Here is a 10,065-nt window from a genome sequence, read left to right as displayed (position 1 = left end):
CCCTGACTACCTTCTAGGACTGCAGCACTGCAAGAGACAGAGGAAACTTAACAACCTCATGGAGCAACAACTACCCAATCCTTAGCCTTTCCATTATGGGACAATCATTGTTGTATTATTCAGACATAGCCTGTTAGCCAGTCTAATAAATTCCATAGAGAGATGGATGATAGATAGATAGATAGATAGATAGATAGATAGATAGATAGATAGATAGATAAGTAGATACATACATACATACATGATAGATACCTAATTAGATAGTACATATATATGTACATATACATAAATACACAATGAATAGATACATAGTCAATAGATACATATAAACATATACACGTAAATGAGAGAGAGATAAGAGAGAGGGCAGATGTATAGACAGATAGACTGAGTGAGTGAGTGAGTGAGTGAGTGAGTGAGTGAGTGATTGATTGATTGATTCTGTCAGTTCTGTTCCTTTAGAGAACCCTTACTAATGAAGGCATTGATGTGATTCTTGGGAGATTTAAAAAGAAACATACAGGAATCTGAGTTCAAAAACATGCAGCTCAGGGGCCATGGGCTGAAGAGGCCTGTGCCTAGACAGAAGATGCAGGAAGAGTATGCTAAGAAAGAGCATGAGAAAACCCATGAAGGTGTGTAACTGTGGTCTGTAGAATACAGAAACCTAGATAATATTATGTAAAGTAAAGGCACGAGACACCATACATCACACACTATGTGATTCTGTTTACCTGAACCATACATACTAGGCAAATCTGTAGACATAGAATTCAGACCTTATACAGAGTCCATTAGCACAGATCCCAGATCATGGAGAGCTGATAAGTGCGGACTTGGGCTATTGGGAGGAAAAGGGAAGTGACTCAACATGAGATGTGGACTCCAGAAGTCTCTTTTCACATGTCAAGAAAGACAGTTGATTGATTTCTCCAGTGCCATTCACAGGGAAGAAGAACATGCCTTGGAGCCCTGGAGATTTGGAGACATGCAATAGGAGTACTGATTTCCAGCAGGTCTCTCAGAGGCTCAAAGATAGAGTCATTCTCAACAGTACTGGGGCCACCTGTCTGCCTCAGCCCAATCAGCGGGCCAAGAAGCAGATCTGGTACGTTGGAGGTATTTTTCCAATACCACTCTCCTTGGGAGTGAGGTCAATGTCCTTAGGAGCAACATGGCTTGCCACAGAGAAGTTCTGGAGGATGGACGTGAAGAAAAGGAACAACTCGTTGCGGGCAATGCTTTCACCAAGACAAATGCGCTTTCCTGTAGGCACAGAAAATAATCCATGTGAGCACCCATCCATTGTATAGCTTTTGGATTGTCACATCCCTAAACCCATTTAGACATCCCTGTCCAACGCACTAAACAACAAGGACTTTGACCATCACCCTACAATTCAAATAGGAATGTTAAAAGAATTTTGCAGGCAAATGGAACTAAAAAATACCATCTGTGTGAGGTAACTCAAACCCAAAAACACATGCACAGTCTGTACTCAGTAATTAGTGGATATTAGCCAAAAAGTACAGTATACCAGTGATATACCACAAAGACTCAAAGAAGCTAAACAATTAGAAAGGCCCAAGTGAGGATGCTTGAATCTCACTTAGAAGGGGGAATAAAATAGTCATAGGAGGCAGAAAGAGGGAGGGAACTGTGGGAGAGGGCATGTGGAGGGTAATGGGAGGTCAGGATCAGGTGTGAAAAGAGACAGGAGAGAGGAACAGGAGAATGAATGGATTTTTTCAGTTGCCAGGGCAGGGTGGGGGCTGGGGCAGATGGGGGAATCTCTAGGAAATCCCAGAGACCGGGGATGGGGGAGGCCCCCAGAGGCTATGGGCAGTGACGTTAGCTGAGATACATAGCTATGGGGATATGGAATCTGAAGAGCCAGGCAGGACCCCAGTGGATGGATAAGGACACCAACTCACCCACAGACTTTTGATCAAAAATTTGTCCTGTCTAAAAGAAATGCAGGAACAAAGATAGAGCCGAGTCAGTGGAAATGGCAAGCAATAACCAGCCCCACCATGCAATGAGCAAACACCAATCCCTGACACTATTAATTATACTGTTATGCTTGCAGACAAGAGCCTACCATAGCTGTCCTCTGAGAGGCTCCACCCAGCAGCTGACTGAAACAGATGCAGATATCCACAGACAAACATTGGACAGAACTCAGGAACTCTTATGGAAGAATTGAGGGCCCCAAAGAGGATAAGAACCAACAGAGTCAACTAACCAGGACCCTTGGAGCCTCTCAGAGACTGAACCACCAACCAAAGAGCATACACAGACTAAACCTATCCACCCCCACCCCAATCCCTGCACATATGTAGCAGATATGCAGCTCAATCTTCATGTGGTCCTGAACAACTGGAGCGGGGACTATCCCTAAAGCTGTTGCCTCTCTGTGGGATATGGTCTTCTAACTGGGCCATCTTGTCCGGCCTCAGTGAGAAAGGATGAGCCTAACCCTGAAGAGACTTGATGTGCCAGGGTTAGAGGATACCCTCAGGAGTCCTCCACCCTCTCAGGAAGAAATGGAGGGAGGGAGTGGGGGGAGGCACTGTGACTGGGGGGGGGGGGAATCAGGATTGGGGGGTTAGTCATCTAGGATGTAAAGTTACTAAATTTAAAAAAGAAAAAAAGAAAGCAAGAAACTTGAGCACAAAGTTTCCATGTTTCCATCCTATCCAGTCCATTAAACTGACTGCAGCTTCTTCTATATGTAACAAAATAACCAAACACAATAGTCAACTAGACTACACTGTAACTTAAGATTATATTCTTCCAAAGAAGAACAAGTCTCAGTCACTCTTAAAGTTGACCAATCCTGTCCTGCCAAGTCCTCCTGCATGGCCAAGTAAGGCAGAAATGGAGCTGACATCAATCAAGCTATGTGTGCGTGCCCAGCTACCTCTTTTGTCTATGAACACAGCCTGCTGACACTGACAGGTGCTGTAACTCTGAACTTTCTCTGGATCAGGAAAATGACTATCATGAATGGTTCTTTGGCTCAGATAAATGCTCGTGATTTTTATTTCTTTTACAACATAACAAGTCAGAGTATGCTAACAGGGACAAGCATATCAAGACATGCCCCATCTCCCCAGTGCTCAGAGATGAATGACGCCCTGGCTCCAAGATTCTACCCAGCTCGTGTTGGTTGTCCATGCTGTTGTTTCTTAAGAAAATAAATTTGCTCGGGTCTAGAGTGTTGGCTTACAGAGTGTTGCCCTAGGTTCCCCCAGGTACCTATCAACAGCTTGCAGCAGCATCTGCAGCCATTTCCTGACAGGTGGGAATAAGATGTAGCAGTGACAGCATATAAAAAGGACTGCTCACTACCCCAGGCCCCTTCTCTCTCTTTCCTTCTGCTCTACCCCCACCCCTCTCTTTCTCTATGTCCCCACATGTTCCCAGCTGACTTCTCTTTCTGTCCTTCTTTCTGTCCTCCTCTGTACCCACTTCTCTGGCCTCAACCCTTCTCCAAGTCCCCCCAAATAAACTGCCCTTATACTAGATCTGTCTCGTGGTGTGATTTCTCTGGTGGACACCTTGGCATGGGCTTGTCAGGTATCCCCTTAGCCCTGCCTGCCACCGAGTTATATTTCATAACATTGGTGCCAAAAGACTTGGGAGGCTCTTGAGGTGGTTGTGATTCTTGTGGGTCTAAGTCACACACCAGGACCCTACATCCAACACAATGCCACCTGCAACAACTACACTTTATGGCTGACAGATTGCTTGTCACCACAACCACCAACAACAATTACCTAAGCTTTCATTTTGGTCATTTTATTTTACTTTTTTTGGGGGGGGGGACTTTTTAAATTTTATTTTACTTGTAATTCATTTTTACACTCCATATTAAATTCCCACCCCCTCCAAATGCTCCACATCCCACACCTCCTCCCTACCACACTCTGTCTCCACATGAATGCTCCTATCCCCCACCCCATTTGACCTCTAAACTCCCTGGGGCTTCCAGTCTCTTGGGTGTTAGGTTCATCATCTCTGAATGAACTTAGACCTGAAATTCCTCTACTGTATGTGTGTTGGGGACCTCATATCAGCTGGTGTATGCTGTCTGTTTGATGGTCCAGTGTTTAAAAGATCTTGAGGGTCCAGATTAATTTTTTTCTTTTTCTAATTTTTATTAGGTATTTTCTTCATTTACATTTCAAATGCTATCCCAAAAGTCCCCTATACCCTCCCCCTATCTACCCACTCCCACTTCTTGGCCCTGGTGTTCCCCTGTACTGGGGCATATAAAGTTTGCAAGACCAAGGGGCCTCTCTTCCCAATGATGGCTCCTTAGGTCATCTTCTGCTACATATGCAGCTAGAGACACGAGCTCTGGAGGTACTGGTTAGTTCATACTGTTGTTCCACCTATAAGGTTGCAGACCCCTTCAGCTCCTTGGGTACTTTCTCTAGCTCCTCCATTGGGGGCCCTATGTTCCATCCAACAGCTGACTGTGAGCATCCACTTCTGTGTTTGCCAGGCACTGGCATAGCCTCACAAGAGACAGCTAATTTACTTATTCACTTTATATCCCACTCACTGACCCTCTCCTGATTACCCCCTCGCACCCCCCCCCCAGCTTCTCCTCTTTAACATCACCCAGAGGTGGAAGAAATGATCTTTCTTTTTTTTTTTTTTAATACCCTGCTGCCTCTATCTTTCTTCAAAGTCCTCCAGCTACAGGCATGCACCACCAGAGCACATCTTGTGGTGCTTGTGATCGAGCCTGAGACTTCCTGTATGCTAGGCAAGTACTTTACAGAGCTACACTTCTAGATCCTGCTCTGGATTTTTTTTTTAAGGTTTATTTTTATTTTTTAATTATGTGTGTCTCTCTGTGTAAGTGTGTACACTTGAGTGCTAGTACCCATGGAGGCCAGAAAAGGGATGTCATATTTCCTGAAACTGGAGTTACAGATCATTGTAAACACTGTACAACTGAGTGCTGGGAACTGAACTCATATCCTCCGAAAGACAACACCTCTTTAACCCTGCAGCAAGAAATGATCTTTCAATGCCTGGCATTCCTCTGATACTTCTCACCTATCCCGATCCCACCATCCTTGGAGCTGCAATCCTACAGTTTCCTTAGGCCCTACTGGACTACTGCACCCTTTCCAGGAGATGAAAACCTCCACAAGAGCTCAGTTCATGTTCTTGCCTCCTGAGTTCCTCAAAAGCCCTGAAAACAGGCACCCAGTCTCTCCTCTGAGTTAGCTACTGACCTCCATTGAGTTGTGATGATGACCCACTGAATGGCTTGGGCTTCATGTTGTCCTGCCAAACTCCTAGAGACGCCCATGACTGCAGGCTACAGTGACATTTCTCTTCCCTTCATCTACTGGAAGGCTGTCCATACGTTCTCAACCCCTTGGGATGCCTCTTAGTAAACCTCCAGCCACTAGACTAGTCCTACAAGCAATCAGGGAAAGCAACTGGATTCTATTTCTCTTTTGTGCAAGTTCTGTTTCTTCCTGTCTGGTCCCCCTCTCTACATATACCCCGTAATCTGGAAGGGGTACACACATGTTCCTGCCAACGGTTGCTCTTGAGCCTAGCTGCTGATCTCCTAAATCTTATGGATTGTTTGTCTGAGAATTTATTCCAAACTCTACCTAGAGTCTCATGCCCTGGCTCTGGCTCTTGGCATGGCCATGTGGACTCTTGCACCCCTCCCCCTTGTGCAGCTGGCCTATACTAGGAACATTCTGTCTCCTTTCATGGACTCAGATTTTATTCCTGACTTCCAGATTCTCACTGACACAGACAAATGATTCTCAAATATCTTAGGTATATACTTGCTTTGCCCTACACTTAAGGTTCTACTTCCCCACTCTTAAAAATCTTTCATCTCTGATTTCTTTACATTCTGCTCTCAGAAGAAAAAATTATATAGTAAGGTTATGCTGTAAACTCTCATCTGAGTATTTATAAGTTGTTCGCTGGGTAAGGATTAAAGTCTATATAATCTGCAACAATATTTGGCTTTATTCAGCTCTTGTTAAGGACATATATATGTTCTGCAAATTCAACTCTATATGTATGTAACCTGGATTTAACTCTGTGTATATGTACATATAATTTGGATACAATTCTCATTTAAGAAAAATATAAGAAATAGATCTACTAAAAATAATATTTTAAATATTAGTAGTCATATCAGTCACATGGTTTTCAACCAGTCATGTGACTACCATCTTAAGATGACCACACATGATGAAGCAACAATTATAGCACTTCTGAGCCCTAATAAACTATTTATTATTGTGTCTCCTTTAAGACAAAAAAATGCCAATTCAAAAATCATGCTTTTTTTTTTTAAGGCTCAAACCTAACAGGTTCTAGTCTCAAAAGCTACTATAACAGTTCTAGTCTCATAAAAACTGCTATAATTAAATACAAATTGATAATCAGTTATCTTATAAATGACCATATCCTTTAATGAGATCAAAATTATATTTAAAGGCATACTAAGAGCTGGTGTAGTTAATTGCAATATTAAGCTTTATTTAGCCTCCTGTTTTATGTTTGCTAGGTACAGTTTAGAGCAGATAACTAGAAATAGACATAAGTTGTTTAACCTAGATATACTTTGTAGGTACTAGCCTTAAAACCTGTCAGAGAGCAGATGAATGTGGCATTAAATGTTTAAACTTACTACGACAGACAGACAGAGACTCACAAATCCAAATGTGACCCTCCCCCAAGGTCACCAAGAATATATAGACACAGTGATGAAGAACTCTATCAGGATTGTAATATCCCAACCATTAGGTAAGACTGCCCCAGTGTCTTGCCCACTGTCAGGGCCTGGCCTGAACTGTGGACAGAGAGAAGACCCAGAGAGTTGATTTTTTTTTTCTCTCCCATGTTCCTCCTCCACAGGGAAAACTAAAAAGTCTCTCATCTTCTGGCCCTGACAGATTGACTGCCTTTGCCGTGTTGCAATGGAGACCATAGGAATCTGGGGAAACTGTCTAGGTAGTGGTCTATGAACTAATCTGTCATTTTAATTAATATAAGGCATCTAGATTATAATTTATCCTTCTCAGACCTCTGATCACATTGACAGCTAAGCTAACTGTATAGCTTGACAGTGAGAGGACAAATGGAAACTAGCTCCTTACCCAAAAGTAATCAACCAACACGTTAGTTCATTAGTCAATTCATTAGCTAGTTAAAACTACCAGATCTGTTATTAGAAAGGTAAACAGGTCGGGCTTGCTCGCAGGCTTCGTGTTAAAAGATAAACAGGTTTCAGATGTAGATTTTTTTGCTGTTCCCTATCTAAAGGAACTCACTTTGCAGTAGCTGCTCCCAATGATACCACCTGTATCTCATGGTAAACAAGATAGGAAAAAGTGGTAAACTTTATACAAGTCTGAGAATATGAAAGGTTTAGTTATGAGGATCTAAGAAACTATTTTTAGAATCTAAGAAAATGTTTTGAGCTTGGTAAATTCAAGTTGTGAAGGCTGGAGGATGTGAAAAACTTGGATGGTGATAGGAAAGTGATTTAACATTCATAAAAGGGACAAAAATTCTGCAGAGTTCTTTCCCTCACTATGCTACTATTACATTAGGACTTCGAAAGTTCAGAGTTCTAACATTAATCAATGAAGTGCTAGTAAATTATTAGCCTAACTCTGGTAAAACTCACCACAGTACCATTCCCTATCATACTCACAAGTTCAAGATGTTAAGTGTCCTTTGGTTGTCTTTTAACTATAGACTTAGAGGTGTTTCTCATTGTGCTAAATGAATATACATTCAGGGTTCTGAATAGAGGGGAAAAGTCCCTCTTGCTCCTTCTGCTCCATGGAAGGTTTCTGTATTCCCTGAGCTCACCTTCAAGACTGCTCATGCTTTTCACAAATATTGTTTACCAGGCCTCTACTATAACACAATATGGTGTTTGCTATCCTTTTTCTACAATGTGCATTTTGTAAACTTAAAAAGACTCTTGTAAGCTTCAGGAAACATACTCAGGTTCGCCTCTTATGGGTCAAATGGACTCCATCTGGATAAATACCTGTCAATCAACAGCCTAACTTCCCCACCTGCTGCCTATTCCAGAGGGTGGGATCCACCCCTCCCCTGGTTCTGGGACTCCCCTTCCCCAACTACCAAGAACATGGGCCAAGGGGTTTTAAAGGTACACCCAAGAAAAAAAGTTTTCTCCCTAACATAACTTTATTTTCTTCCTCTACTAGGTAGGTAGAAGTTTTTCAGCATCCTGCCTAATCCACATGTTTACTCAAAATCTGCATCCAGAACACTTTGAGAGAAGCCACCTACAGGTCCTCCTGTCTACTCTCACGGGCTCTTCTCCTGGGCCTGCACTTTCCTAGCTGCAGATGGTCCCACGGATCCTGGAAATCAGTGAAACATCCAACTTTCCCAGGACTTGTCCAGCATCCCAATTTTCCTTGGGTCCCCAAAGACAGACCATCACCCCAAAGTTAGCAGGAAGTAGTTTAAAGAACAGGACAACCACATCCCTGCTCCACCACGACCCCCTCCTAGTTCCTCATTTTTATTTAAACAAGAAGGGAGAAATGTTGGCCTACAGACAATTCCACTAGACTTCTCCCAGAGACCTAGCAACAGCTTGCATCATCATCTGCCACCACTGCCTGCCAGGTGCAAGCCAGATGCAGCATCAACAGCATATAAAAATGACTGTTCTCTACCCCCCTTCCCCTCTCTCTCCCTCTACTCTATTCCCCCATATCTCTCTCTCTCTCCACACACACACACACAAACACACACACACACAATCGTGTTCCTGGCCAGCTCCTCTTTCGGTCCTTCTTTCTGTCCTCCTCTGTCCCCCTTCTCTAAGTTCTCGCTCTCCTTTCTTCGCCAAATAAACATTATAACAGCCCAAAACCTAGGATACCCAAGATATAAGATACAATTTCCTAAACACATGAAACTCAAGAAAAATGAAGACTGAAGTGTGGACACTATGCCCCTCCTTAGAAGTGGGAACAAAACACCCTGGGAAGGAGTTACAGAGACAAAGTTTGGAGCTGAGATGAAAGGATGGTCCATGTAGAGACTGCCATATCCAGGGATCCACCCCATAATTAGCATCCAAACGCTGACACCATTGCATACACTAGCAAGATTTTATCGAAAGGACCCAGATGTAGCTGTCTCTTGTGAGACTATGCCGGGGCCTAGCAAACACAGAAGTGGATGCTCACAGTCAGCTAATGGATGGATCACAGGGCTCCCAATGGAGGAGCTAGAGAAAGTACCCAAGGAGCTAAAGGGATCTGCAACCCTATAGGCGGAACAACATAATGAACTAACCAGTATCCCGGAGCTCTTGACTCTAGCTGCATATGTATCAAAAGATGGCCTAGTCGGCCATCACTGGAAAGAGAGGCCCATTGGACACGCAAACTTTATATGCCCCAGTACAGGGGAACGCCAGGGCCAAAAAGGGGGAGTGGGTGGGTAGGGGAGTGGGGGTGGGTGGGTATGGGGGACTTTTGGTATAGCATTGGAAATGTAAATGAGCTAAATACCTAATAAAAAAATGGAAAAAAAATAAAAAAAAAAACATTATAACAGACCTGTCACATATGGGATTTACTAGAGGGAATCTTTGGCATTTATCCGCCAGATACTCCCTTACCCACGCCTGCCGCTGTGTCAACTTTCTTAGCATTGCCTTTAAACACTTTCCAAAAGTTTCTTTAGTCCAAGACTCCCCTCACGGGGCTGTAGCCGGGTTAGATGAAATTTTTCAACAAGGCAGATGGGAGAAACTCAGTAAACAGGGACCTATTGCCATTTGTATCCCAGAGGGTGGGCCTGCCCTCTAGTGTCTGGGAAAGGAATAACAGGTCTGTCTCACCTGTTGAGAAGGGCAGAAAAGCTTCACTTTTCTTCAGTGCCCCATTGGCATCCAGGAAGTGGTCAGGATTGAAACTGTCTGGTTGTTCAAAGTACTGTGGATCATGTAGAGCTGAACTCAGGATGGGGTACACCTCAGTGTTCTAGGAGACATTACAAGAT

General features: G+C 43.4%; 1 protein-coding gene across 1 annotated transcript in view; it reads right to left on the bottom strand.

Annotated features, from left to right (window-relative positions):
- Positions 1-709: 709 nt before the first annotated feature.
- The window catches only part of Cyp2b10 (cytochrome P450, family 2, subfamily b, polypeptide 10), a 28,967-nt gene continuing 19,611 nt past the window's right edge, over positions 710-10,065 (bottom strand). The window contains exons 8-9 of the mRNA NM_009999.4: positions 9,905-10,046; positions 710-1,266 (exon numbers count right to left, since the gene is read on the bottom strand). Coding sequence (NP_034129.1) covers positions 1,085-1,266; positions 9,905-10,046 — 324 coding nt within the window. The 3' untranslated portion in view covers positions 710-1,084. The remainder of the gene's footprint in view (positions 1,267-9,904; positions 10,047-10,065) is intronic.

The sequence above is a fragment of the Mus musculus genome, chromosome 7 (genome assembly GCF_000001635.26).
Source record: "Mus musculus strain C57BL/6J chromosome 7, GRCm38.p6 C57BL/6J".
Classification (NCBI taxonomy): domain Eukaryota; kingdom Metazoa; phylum Chordata; class Mammalia; order Rodentia; family Muridae; genus Mus; species Mus musculus.
Note: the sequence above shows the minus strand (reverse complement) of the source record. Positions and strands in the feature narration are given on the sequence as shown.